This window comes from Hemitrygon akajei, chromosome 27, assembly GCF_048418815.1.
Source record: "Hemitrygon akajei chromosome 27, sHemAka1.3, whole genome shotgun sequence".
Taxonomy (NCBI): domain Eukaryota; kingdom Metazoa; phylum Chordata; class Chondrichthyes; order Myliobatiformes; family Dasyatidae; genus Hemitrygon; species Hemitrygon akajei.
In genome coordinates, this window is record NC_133150.1 from 22,558,135 (window position 1) to 22,582,880 (window position 24,746).

The 24,746-nt window shown below is 40.3% G+C and overlaps 1 protein-coding gene across 1 annotated transcript in view; it reads right to left on the reverse strand.

Annotated features, from left to right (window-relative positions):
• Positions 1 to 20,116, reverse strand: part of LOC140717184 (chemokine-like protein TAFA-5) — a 677,422-nt gene extending 657,306 nt beyond the window's left edge. The window contains exon 1 of the mRNA XM_073030476.1: positions 19,589 to 20,116. Coding sequence (XP_072886577.1) covers positions 19,589 to 19,682 — 94 coding nt within the window. The 5' untranslated portion in view covers positions 19,683 to 20,116. The remainder of the gene's footprint in view (positions 1 to 19,588) is intronic.
• Positions 20,117 to 24,746: the final 4,630 nt, after the last annotated feature.

The window sequence follows — 24,746 nt, forward strand, 5'->3', positions numbered from 1 at the left end:
ACAATACCATGATACAATAGATGTTAGCGTGCATAATATTTTTATAGAAGTGCTTATCTCTGCAGTGACTTCTGTTCCCCATCTCATATTCCCATGAGGATACAGAAGAAACTATTAAATCATACAAGAAAGGAAGGCAAGCCTCGAAATCTATCCTGCCACATCCATCTTTGGAGATTCCAATCTAAATAGAGATGACTAGGTAATTGAAAGTTCCTTAAGGTTGTCATAGCTGGGGGGGTGGAGGGGCAGGTAGTAGTAGGGATTAGCTCCCACCACCATGTGTCTCAAATAGCCTCTGACAAACAAATCCAGACCCTGGCCATGTGTAGCTTAGCTTCTTAGCCCGGCAGAACCATTTCAACTGACAGAAGGGGAAAAGGCCCTTAAAACCAATAGCTTTGGTCAGATGAGGCTTGTCAGCCATGGTTGGCAGCTCCTCTAGAAGGAAAACCCTGAACTGGAGCCTCTGCTGCCTTGTGGCGATACCCTGTCACAGAAAGGCTTCGGGAGTAAATGCCAACAAAAAAACAAAATCAAAGCTAGAGTCCTTAAAGTAGTCCTATGTTGAGTTTAACACTGACCGGAAACTCCTATGATGCCACTGGTAGCTAAATGTATACGTCTCTGCCATTCCTTCAGAATTATTTGCTGTATGGAGGTAGGGAATAAAGGGAATTACAGAGGCATGAGAGAGGAGCTTGCCCAGGTGGATTGACGGAGGACACTGGCGGGGTTGACAGCAGAGCAGAGATGGCTGAAGTTTCTGGGAATAGTTCACCAGGCGAAGAATAGATATGTCCCATGGAAGTAGTTCTCAAATGGTAAAAGTAAGCGACCATAGCTGACAAGGGAAGTTAAGGACTGCATAAAATCAAGGGCATACAAGGTAGTAAAAAGTGTGGGAAGTTGGATGCTGAGGAAGCTTTTAAAACCCAACAAAAGGCAACTAAAAAAATAACTTTAGCAAAATAGATAAAATATGGAGGCAAACTAGTCAATAATAATATGGCCAATAATAATATAAAGCAGGATACTAAAATATTTTCAGTTATATACAGAGTCAAGGGGAGGTGAGAGTTGAAATTGGACCACTAGAAAATGATGCCGGTGAGGTAGAGATGAGGGACAAAGAAATGACAGAAGAACTTAATGAGTACTTTGCATCATTCTTCACAGTTGAAGACACTAGCAGTGTGCTAGAGGTCTATGAGTGTCAGGGAGCAGGAGTGAGTGCCATTGATATTACAAAGGAAAAAGTCCTAGGCAAATTCAAAGGTCTTAGGTCTCCTGGACCAGATAGACTACATCCAGGGGCCCTGAGAGAGGTTGCTGAAGAGATAACTGGTGTATTGATCATGATCTTTCAAGAATCACTTGATTCTGGCGTGGTCCCAGAGGACTGGAAGATTGCAAATGTCACTTTACTCTTTAAGAAGGAAGGAAATTATAGGCCAGTTAGCCTAACCTTAGTGACTGAGAAAGTGTTGGAGTCTATTATTAAGAATGGAGTTTCAGGGTACTTGGAGACTAATTATAAAATAAGTCAAAGTCAGTAAAGGGAAACCTTGCCTGACAAATCTATTAGAGTTCTTCGAGGAAGTAACAAGCAGGTTGGACTTGGATTTTCAGAAAGCATTTGATAAGGTGCCACACCTGAAGCTTCTTAACAAGGTAAAATCCTATGGCATTACAGGAAAGATACTGGAATGGATAGAGAAATGGCTTACAGGTAGGAGGCAGTGAGTGGAAATAAAGGGTGCCTTTTCTGATTGGCTGCCAGTGAATAGTGCTGTTCTTCAGGGGTCAGTATTGGGACCGCTACTTTTCACATTGTTTGTCAAACTTATGGCTCTGTAACAAAGTTTGTGGATGATCAAAAATTAGGTATAGGGGTAGGTAGTGCTGAGGAAGCAAGGTGATTGCAGCAGGACGTAGACAAGTTGGAAAAAAATGGGAAGAAATGGAAAAATGGAATACAGTGTTGGGAAATGTATGATATTCATTTTGGTAAAAGGAACAATAGTGCAGACTATTATCTAAATGGGAGAAAATTCAAGTATCAAAGGCGCAAAGGGACTTAGGAGTCCTCGTGCAAGACTCCCAGAAGAATAATTTACATGTTGAGTCTGTGTTAAGAAGGCAAAGGCAATGTTGGAGATAATTTCAAGGGTGAATAGAATATACAAGCAAAGAGATCATGTGGAGGCTTTATAAGGCAGTAGTCAGGCCACACTTGGAGGACTGTCCACAGTTTTGGGCCCTGTATCACAGAAAAGATGTGTTGACATTGGAAAGGGACCAGAGGATGTTCTCAGAGATGGTTCTGGGAATGAAGGGGTTAACATATGAGGAACATTTGGCAGCTTTGGGCCTATACTCACTGGAATTTAGAAGAATGCGGGAGGACATCATTGAAACCTAGCGAATATTGAATGAACTAGACAATGTGGATGTGGAGAGGATGTTTCCCCATGGTGGAAATATCCTGAATTAGAGGGCGCAACCTCAAAATTGAGGGGTGACCTTTTAGAACAGAGGCAAGAAGGATTTTTTTTTAAGCCAGAGAGTGGTGAATCTGTAGAATGCTCTGACCCAAGTCCATGGGTATATTTAAAGCGGAAGTTAATAGTTTCCTGATTGGTCAGGGCATCATATGATATGGCAAGAAGGCAGGTTTATGGGGTTAAGTGGGATCAGGGATCTACATGATGGAATGGCTTGATTCTGCTCCTATGTTTTATGGTCTTATGGAGAGGGGCAACAGCTTGCTCTCCATATTGTAATGTCCTGGCTTGCTGTACACCTCTATGACTTTATGTACTGGCTTGTGTGTTGACTTTGACAGCTAGGGCACAACGTCCATGGTTGACCCCAACCAGTGGAAGCACATTAGGTAATTGAGGAGCATGTTCAGGATGGCAAAGAACAGCCAAGGATCCTTAGAATCCACCTAGACTCTCTGCCACAACCTTGACTTTGCCAAGTGTGCAAACTTTAAGTCCAAGTAAGTATTTAAAAATTGTCCTTTATTGGACGAGCGGACACATGTTTAGAGTCAAAGGCTTAGATGCATATAGCATGGAAACAAATCCTTCCACCAATCAAGTCCTCACCCATCAACAGATACCCATTTGTACTAAATTCTACACTTTGTAGAATGTTGTCATGTAAAAGAAGAACAGTGCAATTTATACCATTCCAGATTCCCATTGGGAAAGGTAAATTTTAAGCACCTGTCATCATTAATTTCTCTATCACTGCTGTCAGGTTCTGTTGAATTAGTAATTGGATGGTGACCAGGTGATGGATTAGTAGTTCTGTATGCTTCGGAGTTCAACAATAAATTCACCTTCATGGTTCTGCCAAATCTACCCATATACTTGATCTTATCCCGCGAAGTCTTGGCATGTCTTCAACACTGTCTAGTACTGATGCATAGCTGCCAATGGAAAAACTTAATATATTCCCTAGGTACAGAATTTGGGTTTATGGGTGCAGGAGCTGGAGCCCTAGCAGCTCATTTGTTGCCAACAGGCCTGCCCCTCAACCCTCGTCAGATATTCCAAAATACCGAGAGAATTGACCAGATAAAATACCTTCCAAATCTTACATTTTGATTGCAGCAATCAAAATTCTACACTTCGGAATATAATAAAATAACAGTAATATGAAAGTGCAACAAAATTCAAAAGGAACAAAAAAAATGAAAGCACAAAAACAAAGCTTACGGGACTGACTCATGTACAGCCATGAGGGGAGAGAATTAGCTGGAATATTGTGAACAATAGTACCTTTTGAATAATGTTATGATCTTTAATTATGTGTAGAGGAGTGCTGCATTCTCAACAAGTCAAAGCTGAAGTCCACTGAGCTCAGTATAGGCAGAAACCATGTAAGGGAATACCCAGCCAATTTCATAACCAGTGGCTACATGTGGTATCCTAGCAACAGTGGCCTTTTCAGAACTTTTTTCTCAAAATGCCTCTCCCATCATGAAATTATGTCTGGTCAAGCTACAATTATTCTTCAGATTTGAAATAAAAACAGTTCACAAGGGACAAGGGAACTGTGGAGATATTGTGGAGGACATGCACATTACCAGCAAGATGTTTGCAGCACTACGGTATATTAAAGTAGATGTATACCCAGGGCCTGGCCAAGTACATCCTGGGATTTGTAGGAGGCAAGAGCGGAAATTGCAGAGGCCTTTGTCGAGAGGTACTGTATTTGTTTCATTGTTAGCCATCAACAAGGCTCTTTGGTTTAAGAAGTGTAGCAAAGGCAAGCCAAGGAACTACAGGCTGCTCAGCCTGACATCAGTACTGGGGAAGTTACTGGAGGGAATTCTGAGAGACAGGATCCTCAAGCATTTGCACAGACAACAGTCCAAATATTGGTAGAATCCTGATCTAATTAAGTGGAGTCAGCATGGCATTGTGCATGGGAGGTCATACATTAGAGACTTTTGAAGAGGTAACCAAAAAAGGTAAATGAGAGTTTTCAGTGGATGTTGTCCATCTGGATTCTAGCAAGGCCATCAAAAGGGTTCTACTTGTCAGACTGGTCTGCAATGATAGGTAAATGATGAGAGTTTTCGATGAATGTTGTCAATTTGGATTTCAGCAACAACGTCCCACATGATGGATTGGTCTTGGTTAGGTCACATGGAATCCAGGGAGGGCTAGTTCTGTGCATCCAAAATTGGATCAGAGATAGGAAGCTGAGGATGGAGGTTGTAGGTGGTTTCTTAAAACGGAGGCCTGAAGCTAGGTGTGCCATAGGGGTCAGTGTTAGGACCCTTGTTATTTGTTATTTATGCAACACTATGTAAAAGTCTTAGGCACCCTAGAATTTTATATTGTTTCAGATGGTACAGCCTCCACAGAGCCCTGATCTCAACACCACTGAGTTTGTCTGGGATTACCTGGAGAGACAGAATCAAGTCAGACAAAGACTGCAGAAGAACTGTGGCAAGTTCTCCAAGATGCTTGGAACAAACTACCAGCCAACTTTCGAATAAAACTGTATGACAGAGTACCTAATGCAGTTTTAAAGGCAAAGGGCGGACACACCAAGTATTGATTTTATTTAGTTCTTTACTGTTCTCTATTGGAATATTTTTGAGATTTAAAAATAATGAAATGTAACATCTCTGAAAGCATCTTAGCTTTACAGAATTTTTTTTAACATGTGCCCCAAGACTTTTGCACACTGCTGTGTAAATGATTTGAATGAAAATCCAAAGAGCTTGATCAGCAGAGTAGGGTGTTGCTGATCGTGAAGGTTGTTGTTGTTAACCAGTTAGGGAAGTGGGTTCAAGGAGGGGTAAATGGATTTCAACACAGATAAGTGCAAGGTGATATTTGTGAAGTCAGACTCACGCAAGACTGACACTATGGATGGTGGGGCACTAGAGAGTGTAATTAAACAGTTAAGACTTAGGAATACACGTGCATAGTTCATTAAAACTAACAGCCTGACAGGGTGGTGATAAAGGCATTTAGCATTTCTGGTTTTCACTCATGTCACTGAGTTTAGGAGTTAGGACATTATGTTGCCGTCATACAAGTTGTTGGTGAAGCTGCATTAGGAGTACTGTGCACAGTCTTGGTCACCTGTTTTAAGGACAGATGTGGTTAAACTGGAAAGAGTGCAGAAAATACTTATGAGAATGATACGAGGACTAGAGAGTCTGAGTTATAGTTTGGCCAGGATAGATCTTGTGATTGAAGCAGGTATAACTGTATCATTTCAGAAGTACTTAGAAGTACAGAGAAGTTTAGGGATTAGGGAGATATGGGCCAAACACAGGAAATTGAGACTAGCTGAGTAGGCTCCACATTCAGCATGGACTCATTGGACTTGAGGGCCTGTATCCACATGGTATTCCTCTAGGGCTCTATGACAAGTGTTCCCAACATTTCTTATGCCATGTGCCAATTCCTTTAAACAAGGAGTCTACAGACCCCAGGTTGGGGAACCCGGCTCTATTTCAGCTCATGAATCCGTTAGACTACAAATTTTCATCCATTGATTCAATCCAAAACAAAATTTTAGGGTTCTAAGTGTTCTGCAAGAACAAAATTAGTACTAAAATGACCATTGATTAAATAACATTTTATCGATGCATCATCGAAAGCATCCCTATGGGATGTATCACAGCTCAGTATAGCAACTGCTCTGCCTAAGACCACAAGAAACTGCTGAGAGCATTGGACACAGCTCAGCACATCAAGGAAACCAGCTTCCCCTCTATGGACCTGACTATATTGCCCATGGCTTTCATAAAACAGTTAACCGTCTATTTATATAGTGGCTCAAGAAATTACAGAGATTAAATACATGGAGTAAATTTATGGTGTTTACTATTCAGAATCAGACATGTGTCATGAAATTTGTTAACTCCATGCAATTGCCTCTAATTTATAATAAAACAAATCAATAAATGTAATTAAATGATAATAATGGCAATAGTTGGTCTATCAACTAAATCATTATGAGCTTGATGAATTAAGCATACTAATCTGAGCAACTTTTTGACTTAAATTGTTGATTGCCAACACAAATTCAAAAGCAACAGAAATGTGAAAAAAGGCACTTACACAGAAAGGCACATATATAGCAGCTACTTCCCTATTTTCTGATCTATCCTGGCTAAAATTTGACAAACTTTCTTTGGATTGAACTTTGAAAATGAACTCTAATATGATCCACATTTCTTAGCACGATATAATAAGTTACTTCCGTGGACATTTGAAGAAAAATACAGCAAACCTTAATGTAATTTGCTTTCCTTGGAATACAAACAAAAAAATGCTGGGGGAAAAAAAAATCAACTGGGCAGGTAGATGAAAAGTCTTGAAATATTAACACCATTTCTCCTCAGATCCTACCTGAACTGTGGAATATATCTAGCAACATTCTGCTAGAAGAACTTGACATTTTGAGCAACAGCTGTGGGAGGAAAGGAATTGTTGACATTTCAGGTTATATTTGCTTATATTTCTTGCTTATATTTCAGATTTCCAGCAACTGAAGTTTTTTTTTTTTGCTTTTGATTTCCGCATCTATATTTCTTTAACATCAATGTGAAGTATGCTTGCAGAGATATATATTCATTCAAAAGGACTCAAAAGTCCTTTTGACTTTGTACAGGTTTAGGTAACAGCTTCCGTTCTTTTGTCCCCCACAGCAATCCTTGAAGCAGTTTGTTCCACTAAAGAAAAAGCACACCAAAATAAAAAAATAAACTCCCCCCACTGATTTATCTCAGTGGCCTTAGTTTTTTTTCTTCAGTTTGACTAACAATCTTTAAAAGATCGTAAGTTATTTGTAATAGAAGGGGATAAATTTGGGGCTGGATTCTCCTGAGAAATATCAGCAACTTCACAAGGAACACCCGGTCAGGTTTTGCTGACTGCATTGCCCTGCTGGACTCAGCACCCACTCTGAATCTGTACTAGGTTAGACCTGGAGTAACAAACTACCGGTACTTTTTTTGTTTCAATGAATAGAGATGGCAGGGGATATGAGTGCATTTTAAACAGCTTACACTTACTTTAATTAATTGAGTTTATGTACTAGTTTTGAAGTTGGTAACGTTTTTAATTGTGGTTAATTTTCATTCGCCTTTAAAAAATTTGACAGCAGGTCAATGCTTTTTAATGCCATTTCATAATTTCTATGGATGGAAATAATATTGTGAAGCAGCTATATAACATTCTATATTATATTCTATATAATATGCTTTACTGTCTGGAAACCAAAAGGTCTCCAGATTTGATGATGTCAGAGGTGGATGCTTGCTGCTACCAAGATGTTGTTTTACCATTAATTCAAAAACTAGTGTATGAATCAAAGAAAAAGGTTAGAATAGTTAAGGGGAATACTTTTTGCACAAATATCATTGGAGTCTCATTGTGGAAGTGACCTATACAATTGGGCTCAGAAAACAATGTCCGGAGGGAGGAACTGTTTCTATGAATTATTAAAACAATGCAGTCATGTTAGTCTTCTACAGCTAACTTTATCCTATAAAGCTTGATCTCAAAAGGCACCAAACAATATGCTTACAATGAACAGTCAATCAGACAAATACAAGAGATGTTTGTTCTTTGTGGTGATAACACAGAAGAACAACAGCTGGAAATAATATTCATGGAAAGTCCTAATGCAGATTACCAATTCTTAAAAATTATTATTTCATCAAATGAATGTGATGAAATAATGACATAATATTCAGCGGATGCCGAGTGCTTTTTCCATCCTTATTGCAGCTCAATGCCATCCAAGGTCAAACTATCATTCACAAACATGAGAAAATCCGCAGATGCTGGAAATCCAAGCAACACACACAAAATGCTGGAAGAACTCAGCAGGCCAGGCAGCATCTATGGAAAAAAGTATACTCCACATTTTGGGCTGAGACCCTTCATCAGGACTGAAGGGGAAAAAAATATGAGGAGTCACAGTTAGAAGGTGGGGGGGGTGGTGTTAGAAACACAAGATGATAGATGAAATGGGGTGAAATAAAGAGCTGAGAAGTTGATTGGTGAAAGAGATACAGTGCTGGAGAAAGAGAAGGGGGAGGAGCACCACAGTGAGATCATAACCCTTCCCTCTCTCACCATATTTCCTTACCTACCCCATCACCTCCCCCTTTTCTTTCTTCCCTGGCCTTCGATCCTCTCCTGTCAGCTTCCCATTCTCCAGTCCTGTATCTCTTCAACCAATTAATTTCCTAACTTTTTACTTCCTCCCTCCCCCCCACTCTGGGTTTTATCTATCACTTTGTGTTTCACTCTTCACCCCACCTTCTAACTCTGACTCCTCATCTTTTTTTCTCCAGTTCTGATGAAAGGTCTCAGCCTGAAACGTTGACTATACTCTTTTCTATTGATGCTGCCTGGCCTGCTGAGTTCCTCCAGCATTTTGTGTGTGCTGCAAGCTCTGTCTTTGTCAGGTTACTTTTAAAGCCATGGACATACATTTTTAACATAGCATTTCTACTTTGGTTTTTCCAGATCACAATGAGTCTATGGAATAGATGGTTTTTGAAAATCAGGTTTCCATGTGTTTCATCAATAATGTCCAATATGTGGAGGGAAATGGACAGTTGATGTTTTGGGTTGAGATTCTTCAGCTAAGTCCAGCTTTTTGTTTGTAGCTCCAGATTCCAGCATCTGTAGCCTCATGCATCTAATATAATTGCAGGAATTAAAAGGGAACCCAAATATTGATTTTATTTAAGGAAATAAATGCAGTTAATAAATTGTTATTATAAATACTTACTGCAACAAGCATTTTAACTCTCATGAACTTAATTATATTAATTTACAAATCATGCAGCCTTGTTATCTTTGCAGGTCTAATTAACCTCTTTTTTATGTCCATTTGAATATGCATTTTTGACTGTTAATGCAGAACAGTCTGCAATTGCTGTTAATATGTTGTTCTACCGCTTACTTCCAATGCACGTGGCACAGTAGCACATCTGCAGTCTGACAGTATTTCAGCACCACCAACTGGGGTTCAATTCCCACCACTGTCCGAACAGATTTTGTACCTTCACCCCATGACTGTGTGGCATTCCTCTGGGTGCTCTGGTTTCCTCTCACATTCCCAAGATAAATGGGTTAGAGTTAGTAAGTTGTGTGCACGTGTTGGCACCGGAAAAGTGGTGACACATGCGTGCTGCCCCCAGTGTAATTTTCAGACTGTGTTGGCCATTGATGCAAAACAACACATTTCACTGTATATTTAATGTACTTGGGAAAAATAAGGCTGATCTTTAAATTTTACACCTTTGTTTTATTGATACACCTCATGATTATCATTCTTCCCAAACCCCTACCTCAGCTATTCACTATTTCTCAATTTTCCAAACATCTTTCACTTTAAAGTGTGAAGATATTTCAGTTGTGACTCTGGAACTATTTACTCCAATGTGAAAAAAGTTCACATCTTTCTTGAAAAGTTAGTAATACCAAAATATTTGTTTCCAAATGGCTTAAAATTTTATACTGTAAATCACAATATTGTTCAGTATTCTACAATGATTGCTGATATTTTCTCACAATCCATTCCTTAGAAAACAGCACATAACCTCGAGTGAACTTTGCACCTATTAATTAAGTATCTGAATCACAGGGATTGTTACCAGGAACTTTGTTGTTTGCATAGTGAAATGGAGAGATTTTTTGTGGTCTGACAAGTAAGTCTGTGAACAAGTTGCCAGAGATAGTTGTACAGGCAGGTTCAATCAGAACATTTCAAATGCATTTGGTCAAGTACAGAAATAGGAAAGGAATAAAAGGATATGGGCTTAATGCAAGAAAATGGTATTAGTGTAGATACGCATCTTGGTCAGTATAGATGAAGGAACTGTTCCCATTTGTATGACTCTATAATTGTGACCTAAAACTCTTACAATAATGTATTAAAATAATATTTTTAAATTTCCTCTACACATAAATAAAATACAGCAGAACTCTGACAAATACATTCTGCTACTTAAGTGCAACATTTCAAACACTGTTACAGGGAAGTTACTGTATGCTTCCATTCAATTGCAAAATAATTCTCTTGTGAGTTTCTATTTTGTATTTACGAATGCAATTAGATTCCAAGTTTTCTATGTCATCCATGGAATCTACGCCATTATCAAGGACACCTACAGTATTACTGCCTCTGTAATACCTTGTGTTTTTGGCCTTGCTTCAGTTAATCTGCTGAAATGCACAGCAATGGCTTTATTCATTCCAGACTTTGCTCGCACGGAGCATAGAATGGCCATGGACTTCTGTTTGATTAAAATTCTCTTTCACATCAGAGCTAGCAAGCAAGCAGCACAAAATATTTTACAAAATGTGGATCAGTTCCACCACTCCCTCCTGAGCGTACCTACACTGGTCTCCCACTTTTAAGTTGTCTGAACACTAGTCCTCAGCAGCGGGTCATTACAATTAGTCCTCCTCCAGTAGATCTAGGAAAATAAACCACCCCGTCCCTTCTTCTACAGTAAGAAACACTTAAAACAAGTCCTGTCAAAATTGCAAATAGGTTCCACAACCCTCAGTTGATTCGTGCCTACTTTGATTGAAGAGTTCTTTTGAGGCATTATCTAATCACTATTTGATTGTCAGCGAACCACCGATTGGTTACTAAGTTGAATAAGCATATTCAGCCAATCAAGTCTTCACTAACTCATCTAATGGCAGTTCAGGTAGACCACTCTCCTGAAGGCTACCATTGAATCTGCTGCTACTTTTACACGTTGTAGGGGCAGCTCCCTTAAGACACTTAAGGGTTGAAATTTTCTTGTACTTGACCATAAAAGGTGCTGCATAAAAGGCTGCTTAATAAGATGAGGGCCCATGGAATTACAGGAAGGATATTGGAATGGGTGGAACATTGGCTAATAGGCAGAAAGCAAAGAGTGGGAATACAGGGATCCTATTCTGACTGGTTGTCACAGGGGTCGGTGTTGGGGCCTCTTCTTTTTACACTGTATATCAATGATTTAGATTATGGATTAAATGGTTTTGTGGCCAAGTTTGCGGATAACACCAAGATAGGTGGAGGAGCAGGAAGTGTTGAGGAAACGGAAAGGTTGCAGAGAGACTTAGTCAGTTTAGGAGAGTGGGCAAAGAAATGGCAGATGAGATACAATGTTGAGAAATGTACGGTTGTACATTTTGGAAGAAGAAACAATCGGGCAGATTATTATTTAGATGGGGAGAAAGTACAAAAATCAGAAGTGCAAACGGACTTAAGGGCCCTAGTGCAGGATACTCTAAAGGTTAACCACCAGGTTGGATCAGCAGTAAGGAAAGTGAATGCTATGTTGGCATTCATTTCAAGAGGAATAGTGTATAAGAGTAAGGAGGTGTTGATGAGGCTCTATGGGGCACTAGTGAGACCCCATTTGGAATACTGTGTACAGTTTTGGGCCCCCTATCTTAGAAAGGATGTGCTGATGTTGGAGAGAGTTCAGAGAAGATTCACTAGGATGATTCCTGGAATGCAGGGACTAACATATGAGGAGCGTTTGTTGGCTCTTGGACTGTATTCATTAGAGTATAGAAGAATGAGGGGGATCTCATAGAAGTATTTCAAATGTTGAAAGGGTTGGACAGAGTAGATGTCGAAAGGCTGTTTCCCTTGGTGGGCGAGTCCAGGACAAGAAGTCATAGTCTTAGAATTAGAGGGTACCCATTTAAAACAGTGATGAGGAAAATATTTTTTAGCCAGAGGGTTGTGGATTTATGGAATTCGTTGCCACATAAAGCTGTGGAGGCCCAATCATTGAGGGTTTTTAAGGCGGAGATTGACAGGTGTCTAATTTGTCAGGGTATCAATGGATATGGGAAAAAAAGCCGGAAATTGGAACTAGACAGGAGAATAGTTTCTCCATGGTGGAGTGGCAGAGCAGACTCGATGGGCCGAATAGCCTACTTCTGCTCCTTTGTCTTGTTATCTTGTGATCATATAGAGGCACATAAAATCATGAGGGGTATAGATAGGGTGAACATGAGATCAAGGATGGAGAACTAAAAATTGGAGCACATAGAGTTTAAGGTGTGAGGTAAAAGATTTGAAAGGGGCAACAACTTCATGCAGAGGGTGCTGAGCACATGGAATACTCTGGCAGAGGCAGGTATATCAATAACACTTAAATGACATTAGTACACAGAAGAGGTTTAGAATATAGGCCAAACATGGGTAAATAGGACAAACCTGATGGTTGCCATGGAGGAGTTGATCAAAGGGCCCTGCTTCCATGCCATATTACTCTATGACACAATGGCATTCCAGACCTTAACTTTTGTCAGCATACAAAAGACTTCTCTCATTATTTTTCATCTCTCTGTCAATCATCTCCATTCCTTTCTGACCTTCCACCAACAGATTTTATCCACTCTGTATACCCTTCATGATTTCAAATACCTCTCAGAAAACCAGCAATAATTCATAGCTTCATCAAAAATACTCCATAATTCCTCCAAACACACACAAAGCTGAAAACCAAGCTCAAGTATAATTTCCTAGGTTTTACATCAGCTGTCTTTGAAGGGCTACCTTCTATTTCCATACCTAAGGGATATTTAATCATAGATGACTGTGCTACAAGTTATATTTCTAATCAACTTTAATAAAGACCACATTAAAATGGAATTCACAGAATTCAGTTAGAACGCCAATTTTACAATATAGATTCACAGCAATTCTCTTCTTCAAACATGGCTTAATGACAGATTGATGAACTGTTTACAAACACAGCTGGGAGATCTACTATATTTGTAATAATAGTTGTGGAGAATAACAGGCACTACTGCTGTCTCCTTAGTTATGACTAACTGATCCCAGAGCTGTAACAATGTGTAGAAAGTTCTAACGTCTGTCTGCTTGGAAGAAAACCACAGAAAGTATGCTCTGCCTCTACCTTTCAGTCAAGATGAAGGATGTGAATCCTGGAACACAACCCTCCATTTTGCTCCATAGATGCTGCCTGACTTAGAATATTGAACACTACATCACAGTATAGTCTCTTCAGCCCATGATGTTGTGTTGACCTTATAATAAGATTAATGCAACCCCCCACTCCTACATAACCCTCCAGTTTTCTATGCTGAGATTCTATGACCTCTGGAGCTCCTCCAGCAGTTTGCTTTGCACCATCTAATATGATGATTTTAATCTAGTTTGAATTACCAATTATTTTCCAGTATTGTGGACAGTAAATGAGAAAGAATTGAGGCATACTGTCATATTTAAATGCAGGAACTGATTCTGAATACCAAACATTAATCATGCTGCCTCCCAATTGAGATTATGTGTGGATATGCACTAAGAAACATTGAGGTACACTGACAGGACAGAGAGAGAGAGAGAGAGAGAGAGAGAGAGACACACACACACACACACACACACACACACACACACACACACACACACACACACACACACACACAGACAGAGTGAGATCACAAAGGAACATAAATCAGTCCAATTAATTGAATTTATAAAGCAAGCAACTTCTCTAAGGAATGGAAGGGAAGAAAGAGTTCAGATTGCCTATTGTGTTGCCTATGGCAGAAAAATCAGAACAGACAATAAATGCTGGTCATGTGGAGGAAGAATCATACTACAGCAGAAAGCCCTCAAATGAAATTCTAGAGGATGCATTAGTTGCATTAATAGTTCAATGAATCCTCCCCAGAAATAAAACAGCTGAGCTTTTCCAGTATTTATGAGTGACCAAGAACAGAGGAGATCCTTTGCAGCTTTATCAGGCCTAAGATTATGAGTAGATGATTGTGATTTAGCAAAAATTATTTTGTCAACAGCAGATATATTTGTGGAATCCGAGAGACCAGATATATTTACACCAAACTGTGCAAGTGCTAACAGTGGAAACAGATTCATTCTGCAACAATTTTTAATGTCCTCCCAAACCAAGCCACCAGACACTAGGTGTTTCAGCTGAAACCAGTGAGTAATATATTTCAACACGCAAGGCGGTGACAGTGTACAAGCTCACTGGAAGATGATCTTTGAAGGGAATGAACTGAGAGAAATAAAAAATATACAATGTGATTTTCATTGGAGGAGAGCAGAAAATGTCACAGCTATATTTAGAAGCAGTTCCATACAGCAGTTGGGCCTAACAAAAGTAGACAGGAGAAGATCATAAATGATGATTCAATACCAGCATCCACTTCAGCTACACAATTCACAAATCCATTTGCAATGTTTTTCAGGGAACAGAAAAATGGAAGCAAATAATACTTTGCTGAAGCCAAGACAAATCATCCACCAAGAAATGTTCCAGTGGTTTTCAAGTAGAATCAAAGCAGAATAGACAGGCTGACTAAGACAGTCTCTCTAGCCGCAGTTGAGAGGCCTATTTCCTGTGAATAAACTTGGAATGTGCTGAGAAATCAAGAGGAGAGCTTAAACTTGCCTTGATCCAAGAGACCTTAATGGACCCTAAGCCTATGATGAGCAAAGATGTTTGCTACCCATAAAGGAAGCATTTTATTATTGTACTGTACCTGATTAATAATTTCTGACATGTACATTTGATGAAGAGTTAATATTTAATACAAATGCAAAAAAATTATGGAAGTACTTAGCAATTCAGGGGGTATCTGTGGAAAAAGAATCAAAACTATTGTTTCCGGTCAATGAACCTTCATCAGAACTAGGACAAGTATGCTTTGAAGTTCACCGTTAATGCGTTACCTTTCCAAAAGAATGCCACTTGGAATGAACATAGCTCTGGAGGGTTTCTCAACAAATACTGCATGCTGTGATTAAAAGTCTCAGTCAGGAAAGTCTGTAGCTGATGACAAATTGGCCTTCAAAAATAAATGAACAGAACAGGCAAAATTAGACTATTGCTGCAAACTGAGAACCCTGGAGATCAGATAAAGAAAGAAGCAAATGAAGTTGAACAAGAAAAAAAAAGTTCAATATGAAAAAAAAATCTCTATTATGGGTCACATAATCACAAGAGATGGTCCAAAGTTATATCCTTCAATGATCAAGGCAGCAGAGTACATGGAGCTCAACAAACCTGATAGATGAACAATACTTGGTTTTATCAATTGCATGAGTATGTTCCTGTCCCATCTCAGTCAATTGAGTGAGCCAGTTAAACGACTGACCAATGCGATAGTGAAGTGGCCCTGCTTAAATACTCGTGAGCAACTGCTCCAACATAAGCATCAGTCACAGCGGAATGCATGATGGAGTACTCTGATAAGGAGCTGACACTGCAGGAAGACGACTCAGAAAAGAACCTCACAGCAGGAGGATCAGCGAAGAGAAAATTCAAGCAGAGCCCTGACAGTTCCAGTGACACATTGTGCGCAAGGAGTTACTGGCTGTGATATTTGCTCTGCACATATTTTACCAATAAACATATTGGAAAACTCCATACGTGCACAATAATCGCAGCCACTCAAGATAATCGCTGCAGCACCACCAAGTTACAAAGAGGCTGTAGAAATTGGAGATACAAAACACAGATGCTGGAATAGGGAGTAAATAAAAAAAATGCTGGAGGAGCTTAATGATCTGTGGAAGGAAATGAGCAATGTTTCATTGAATCTCTTCATCTGAACTCAGAGGACTGGGGCAGATATCCTGTGTAAAAAGATGAGGGCAAGGGGTGAAATTAGTAATAGGTGAATCCAAGTAAAGAAGTTTGATGAACTGATAGAGGATGGAGGAGTGGATCTAATGACAAAGGCTGGGAGGTAAGTGGTAACTGGGAGGAGAAAGACAAATATAAAGTTTTTATGATGGCTGGGCAAACAATTCTCCTATGTGACCCTATCTAGTGAAACAAGAAATGATGAGAACACTGAGTTTGAGACAATGGAATTGGCAGGATGAAAATCCATTCTCTCAGCCATTGATACTGGAGAATGAGGAGCATATTAGGTAAATTGGTAAAATTCAATACCTTAAGTAATTCAGCCAAAATGGAAACAAACACAACCTGCGGCTAAGTCTGTTCCTGACCACACTTCCATGTGACATCTGAACAATGTACTCAAAATGACCTGATCTTCAGCAGCACAAAGTTTATTGCCCCCAAACTGCAATGTTTTGCTCTGCAGAATAAAATTATCAACTGGCCATGAATGAACAGAGAGACCAAGGACCAGTGAGAATTTGAGGTTTTTCCCCCTCAAAGACAGAGTCGGATCACTTCACTTAACATAGGGTAATTGGGAAGGTTGAGAACGATGTGACAGTGGATAATGATTTGCAGAAGACATCATTACAGCGAGACGTTTAATTAGAAAAGCCTACCTCTGCAGTACTCTAATCCAAGGATTCCCAAGCCTGTTTTATGCCATGGAGCCTTAGCATTACCAAGGTGTCCATGGACACAGGTTGAGAACCCCTGCTCTAATCAAAGATAACAAGGACCTCTGCACAGGAACATGAAACAGCTGAAACCAGAACTGCCAACAAGAAAGGCAGCCAAGACCAGAAGCACAAAAAAAAATTACAGGGAAAACAAAAGAACTGTAGATGGCCAAAAGAGTGGTACAACACCAGAGCAAAGGTTGCTTGCTACTGCTAGATGCTTGAAGCACAGCGAGGGTAAAGTGTAAAAGCAGATGAGGCAGAAGGCAGTAGTGGCTCAACACATACCTGATTGTACAAGGTCATGATTAATGAGGGCATCTCTCATTGGGCAAATACCACATGAGAAAGGACATCAGAAGTAATCTGAAGTTGTTATAACCCTACACAGCACCAATGCCACAGCCTGATAGGCTCCTGAGAATCAGAACCAATAAGGGCCGCATTCTGGAAAGGCAGAGATACTCGTCCAGACAAGGGGTGGCTTTGTTTCAAGCTAGCGCACGCTTTTTTTTCCCCTAGATGATGACGAAAAGTCGTTACAAAAAGATGAAATAGCATGTCTGAAAGTAGAAAGTTTCAGTTTGGAGAACCACCTTTGGATTTGGGGATATTTCAGCTTTTACTATTAAAAGAGGGATGCAACTTTAATACAGAACAGTTTTGGATGATGAATGCCGTCACCCATTTAAGGATTTACCACGTGACTCGTGCTTTGCGCTACGACAAATTGCAGAAAGTTTAAGGTGGCTTATTTGGAAAAGTCTGTCGTATAGTTTAACATTTCCATTAATAAAGGACTTTGTTATTTCCTTAATTGGCAACTATTTTACAGTTCATAGAGAACTAAGATAGAGGAGACAGAGGAAATGTTGTATATTTCAGCCTTAATTAGTTCAGTACTCAGTAGATTTCCGATTTGATACCATCACCGCAGCACCTACTGACTAGAGGATAATCTAGGTTGGAGAAGACACGGTTCGACTGATAACCCATTGCTTTGTGCACCCTCTACTGACCAGTTCAAAATAGCATTACAGTAGTCCAAACGGTTGCTGCAGGCGCTCTCCATGGAGAACTGAGAGCGTGGCGAAGGGAGAAACTATGAAACGGTCATTACTTTCATTTTCCTTCTGCCATTGTTCATATTCGACCCATTTAGCAATAATAATGCGTACATGATAAGCACGTTCAGCCTTTTACACAGCTGCATCCTGTTGAGAAAGTAAAGGATTCTCCATAGGATTTAGATGAGAATCCCGAGTTGGCTAGTATTTATAATAGAAATTCCTTCTGCCAATTTGACTACTTTGCTCTAACGACAGAACCGCCAATCCTTTTCGAAATACTTCTACCGAATGTATTAATAGGTTTTCGCGAGCATTTCCTTGTTACGGATAGTTATGGGTATTCATTCTGTCACACTAGTGCAAACTTATCTGCTCCAACCCAAAGGGTAAAGAGCATTATCGTGGAACTCAATTTAAAAGTCCACCCTAGAGCAAATAAACATAATTTGATTTAATCGAGCATACCTGGTTTATATTTATATATAGTCTGAAAAGTTTCAGGGTGTTTTAAGAAAAAGTGTTTCGAACGGAAACCCCCCTTTCCCCAAGCTTCAGCAATAGGAGTCTGCAAAAAAAAAACTGGAATTAAGTTGTACCCAGCAGTCATATCATATAGAGCAAATTGTCAAATGGACCAGAAAACCTGGATCAGGCAACGAGATTAGACCTATGGGCACGCTTTGCACAGCCTAGCACACGTTCACGGGACACAGGTGGTTGCTTGTTTCTGTATCGGCTTGACAGGACAAAATTGCTCTTATTTCCTGTTCAATGCTAAGTTTGCTGCCGAAAGGTCCAGCGCCCCGGCACCGTGCCTTTATAATCTATGTGCCTGAGCGGCTAGAAAGTTGGGGGTGGGGGGAGACGCACAGTAAATGGTGCTTTCGCGACAATTCTGTCAAACTTTGCCGTCCGTTTGTGGTCACACACGCGAACAATAACGTTCGGTCTGTCCTCACGTGTGCAGGGGCAGCCTAACGCCCACAGCCCTCTCGCTCACCTGTCTAACATACCAGTCATTTTCAGATACTGGCCCACAAGTTGTGTGCCACGGTTTAATCGCCAGGCCCACGATTCAACACCGCTGCTTTTGAAAGTCTCAAAGCATTCCCGAAAAGCAGACAGAGTTCTGCTGGAACAATGTCTAGTTCTTATTCCCCAATTTAACATCTGACAGCAACCGTGTGGAATTAAACATACTGGTGTCCTATCATAACACACCTATTTCACTGGTTAAATCCGCTGGAGTACACGAGTGTGTTTAGTTACTGACATGTAACCACGGTGCAGAATAGATGCCGCCGTCCCCATGTACGCACCAGAAAATGCGTACATATTTATTGTAATTACGCAGGCGTGTATAGGTGTCTAAATATTTTTCGCTGCAGGATGTATATTCATCTCAATAATCAAAGCCGTTTGGCATGGTTGTGATATCAGTTCCGTGCCCAAATATTACACAAGTAAAGGCATCTGAAATCAAGGGTTGTTGGAAGAAAGATGAGGAACAGAATGTAATTGGCGGCAATCCTCCTCGGTATCTAGCACTTGAACTTTATCGGGCTAGCTTTAAGGAAAGGTGTGACAGAATATTGCAGTGCTATTTATCACGGTAGGCAACCATTTACCTTCTTTGACTAAGTGCGAGTAGATGATCCAGACGAGGAGGCAGCAAAGGGCTGCTCCTGCCCCAGTGCAGAGCCCCCTCCAGGCCGGCAGCATGTTCGGATCTCCCGGCTTCAGAGCTCAGCTTCTGTGCGTCTCATCTGCACCAAGACCACACATGCAGATCCTCTCTCCACATTCAAGCCCCAGAAGTCGCTATCGATTTCAGAGGGAAAAAAAGACACAACACTAATCCAAAAACAAGGCACCTGTGTAAATCTCCAGTCTGGACTGTCACCGATCGCGCGAATCCACTAAGCGCACACCAGGAGATCCACGGGGCGCGATGTGCATCTGGGTTGTAAAAGCCCCGATCGCTGCCCTTTCTCCTCTTCCACGCTATAAGAACCACATTCTACTTGAACCCTGCAGCAATGAGGTCTCCAACTGCAGCTAGTCACTGCTTGGCAGCGTCTATTGATCGCCTGTTGTAATTATCCAGATATGCAACAGCGCGTAATTAACCCTGCTAGTGCTGCGATCGGCACATAAATAAGTCAAGGGTGTTTAATTTACTGACTGGCGTGTCATTAAAATATTCACGCTGGCGAGGTTGGCTTTTTTTCTTTATGGAGCGGGGAGAAAAGTTTGTGTAACGCGTGATGCACAAATACATCTCCGCTGCAGATTGTGTTTTTAAGGTAGCCCAGTCAGCGGCGTGACGAGCAAAGTGCTCCCGTTCGCATATTGTTCCTTAACAGCCGCCATGAATCACGTTACACCAGTCCAGCTATTTTTATAACGTTAAACTTAACAAATACTTCCTCCGACGAACTGCCAAGTGTGTTTTTTTTTCTAAAGAGGTCTCGGAAAAGGGTCATTTTAAACTGAAAGATGTAAATTTCATAATCATTTAAATTGGCCTCACAAGGATAATGTATAACTTGACTTTTTCATTAAACTTCAGTACAAACACTCGATAAAATTACATCTATTAAGTGTTGAGATCGTGTCGTACTACACAGTTCACATTCTCTGCCATAAATTTCAATCTTTTCAACTACATCAGAAGTCGTTCTTTTGTTGCTAGGACTGACCCCTTTTAAGATATCAACCTCGCTCGTCAATTATCACGGGGCGCCGATCTATAGCACCACAGTTAAAACTATTTATATGCTTTTATCGACGTCTTTCTTTGAATGGAGTAACTTTATTGAGTAATGGAACATTAGGTAGATCAGAAAGACTGTATTTTTATATGTGCTTTAGTTGTATGCAGTGAAAATATTATGCCTATCTTCCGACGTTTGAGTCTACCCAGGATATCAGAGAGCAGAGAGGAATTTGCGAAATCTTTGTGTTCTCTGTCTGTATATATAAGGAGCAAGGCGGTGAAGTGTTCAGCTCCGGAGTATAAATACCTTCACAACAGTGCACACAAATAATGCTAAAAACAGTGCCCGAAGTGAACAGTGCAGACTAAAAAAGCATTCCTTTGTAGACTCTGTGGCAGAGTCTGGCTGAACATATTTCAAGGTTTTTAATTTAAAAGGTGACAACGAGTCGATTTCTGAGCGGCATCAACCCTCTAAAAGCACCACTCACATTCGTACTCTGCGTAGCCAAGACATTTCCCCAGAACTAAGACTGTTATCGACCGACTCTAATTATCAGCCTGTTTAGTTTTAAGTACCTTTCACTGGGTAGTCGCTCCGTGTAACGCTACATTTATCGCGGTGTCTGGAAGCCAGGAACTGCATAAAGTGGGCATGGATAGATATCCAGAGGGACTCCCTTAAATTCGTCATGAGTTTGATCTTTGTTATTTATAAAATCAAGCACTTAATTAAGATTCCCCTTTAGTCTTCAATGTAGCCAATTGAAAACCCCATTCTCGGCATCCCAACAAAATACGGAAACTGCTGTACATGAGAAAGGAAGTGATTTAGAATATTGACTTGCTATTGGGTTTACGCCGATAAGAGGATATTTATAAAATGTTAGGAAAATTAGAATATAACGATGGTGCAATCATGAATGCAGGTATAGATCAATATGGAAACCGACCCGCACATTGCAAAGAAATGCCATTGAAAGGGAGAATGACAGATAGCTCCTGGTCGCTATGACTGATGCTATTGCCTCCACCAATTTGCGCAACATCAATCTGAAAGTTAATCGGACATCAGATGGTCATTAATGCCACCACAGCGACTTTCCATTCAAACAAATAGTGCTGAAATGGATAGAGCTCTCACCCACTTTCGAATACGACTGTGGGTTCTGCCACTAGACATCAGCTAATAATTGATGCGCCAGGGATGCGGGTTGTTACATAATCGCGTTCTGCGATATTTCTATTATTGCCCACCAAAACTGGATATCGTACTCGTGTATGCTAGGAAAAATGGACTGAATAATAATCTGAACTTTTATTTCAAAGATACAAAGCTGCACGCCGAAGTGTTCCGTTTAACCATTACCTACTGGCCACAAGGTGGCGGTGGTGAGTGTTTTCTACCTGTTCCATTTTTAAGATAAGACTTCGTGGAGATAAAGCAAAATTTGCATCCCATCAGATGTAAATAACCGCTTGATGCAACATAAAGAGCACCAGTAAAGTCCGGAAGACTGGGATTTGCCCTCAGTGCTGCCTGCCTGCATGAAACTGTATCAACATTAGGACAATAAGATTTCTGGCATCGCGCCTTACCACACTCATACGTGTAAAATCCAAGTACTTGAACGGTGGAAGTTGCGCCACAGGAATAACCCCAACCCACCCCCCCCCCCCCCCCATCCACAAAAAAAAATTGGTATGTTCCCAATTTTGGATCATACTCCGAAAGTAAAACTAGAAAAACTTCCAAAACATATGAGATAAAGAAAATATCTGAAAGACATTGAGAAGTTTTCCGTGTGATATGTGACCACGATGTTAAATCAACATTTGTATAGTTTGTATTCGTTTATTATGGTGCAATAGCAATACGTTTCAGTGTCACATTGCCACTTACATGGAGCTAAACTGTTGTCACGTTCCACTGATTAATGGACCACAAATGATCTAGTTTTATCCCTGTTATTTGGAAGGTAATCTGCTCAGGTGCTAGAAAAGTGGCATTTGTTTTTCCCATATTGTCATCGTGTTGGCATGTGATCTTGATGCAGATATGTCTCCACCGAAGTAGGAAGTAAGTTACGTGTATTGCCGGGAATTATCTAACCTTAGTTGTCTTTGAGAAGGTTGGGCTGAGCCATCTGTTTGAATTGCTGCACTAAAGATACTTTATGATACTACTGGGTAGGTAATTCCAGAAGATTCACCTGAAAACAAAGGAGGAAGAACAAAATATATCCAAGCCAGAATCATATGTAACACACACAAAATCTTGGAGGAACTCAGCAGGTCAAGCGACATCTGTGGAAACAAATAAATAGCTGATGTTTTGGACCAAGACTTCGTTAGGAATGATGAAGGGCTCCGATAAAAGTTCTCAGCCAGAAACATTGGCAGCTTATTCCCCTCCAGGGCCACTGCTTAAACTTCTGTGTTCCTCCAGTATTGTGGCCATGTTGCTCTGGATCTTCAGCATCTGCAGAATCACTTACGTTCAGAATTATATGTGACTTCCAGAGGAACATGGAAGCGTGGGTGAGCCTTAGATTTGAGAAGTGTATTCATAGGTTTGGGAGGTGTTTTTGGAGTAGCTCATGAGAAGTGCATTTTTTAGATGGGGCACATTCAGATTGATTATTGGTGAAGGGACATAATTTTCTAACTGACCCATGGGAAGCTATTTATTTATTTATTTATTTATTTATTTATTTATTTAGTGGGTGGTGTTAAGTATACTCAGTGTTGATGGAGCTGTAATGATCCAGATAACTGTGCATTCTGCTCCTGGTGTGTGTTTTTTAGATTAGGGAAATGGCTTGGAATAGTAGGTGATGAACTAGTTCACTTCAGGATATGGAATCCCTTGCTGAATTTCTAAGGTAATTTGTTTAGGTACCTGACTCTGTTGAGTTTCTGGTCAATTGTGATCCCCCAGCATGTTGAAGATGGCCATTCCCTTATATTCTAGTGCAAATGTTACACTTCACTTGTGTGTGTCATTAAATGTTGTATCATTATTAATGTTGCAGGCATGGACTGCATCAGTTTCCCAGGAGTCACCAATGGAATTCGAACAGCAATCAATCATTTGTGAACATCCCACTTATGACCTTCTGGTGGAATAAAGTTCATTGAAAAGCAGATATAGATTCCTAAAAACCACAACCCTTTCCATTCATTTTTACCAGACCTCTTTGACACCAATGTAATGGCATCAAGGTTATTAGTGTCACCATAAGACCTGAGTTCAGACCTTTGGTGCACATTTAATATTGATAGTTTAAACTGTCATTGAAGATTCTCTGACCATTGCACCAAAATTCCCATGAGGGCCTAAGAATTCTAACCTCTACCTTGCCTTCCAGAAAGTCCCCTGAAGTGGCATCTCATTCTATTATGCTGTAATTTGAAATTGCTACCAATGAGAGTAAAGGGGGCTTAACCAACAGAGCTTCACCCTCATCTCCAAATCACTAATATGTCAATTTTAGTATGGAAAAGCAGCAGCCACCTGCCACACAAGTCAGTAAGCAATTTTGCAGCTATATAAGACTTTGGCTTGGCTGCATTTGGAGTATTGTGCGCAATTCTGATCAACCCATTTTAGAAAGGATGTCCAGGCTTTATGCAGAAAATGTTCACCAGGACGTTGCTTGGATAAGAGAATATCAGCTAAATGAGTGGCTGGACAAACTGTATTTTTTTATTGGAGCATGGAGACTGGGATTAACTTGAGAGATTTATATAAAGTCGTAGAATAATATGGCATGAAATAGTTCCTTCAGCCTAGCTCATCCATGCTGATAGTAGTGCACATCAAGCTGGACCCATTTGCTTTAATTTGGTTTATATCTCCCTGAACACCACGCCCCGAGTACTTACTTAAGTGTGGTTTTAAGAATCATTGTACTTTCCTCAACCATTTTGGGTGGCAGCTCATGCCATATATGTACCAGAAGAATGGTAGGTGCTTGAACTATGCTTGCGAGGGAAGGTGGTGGAAGCAGATACAGTAGCAACATTCAAGTGGTGTTTAGACAAACACATGAAGAGGTAGGGGA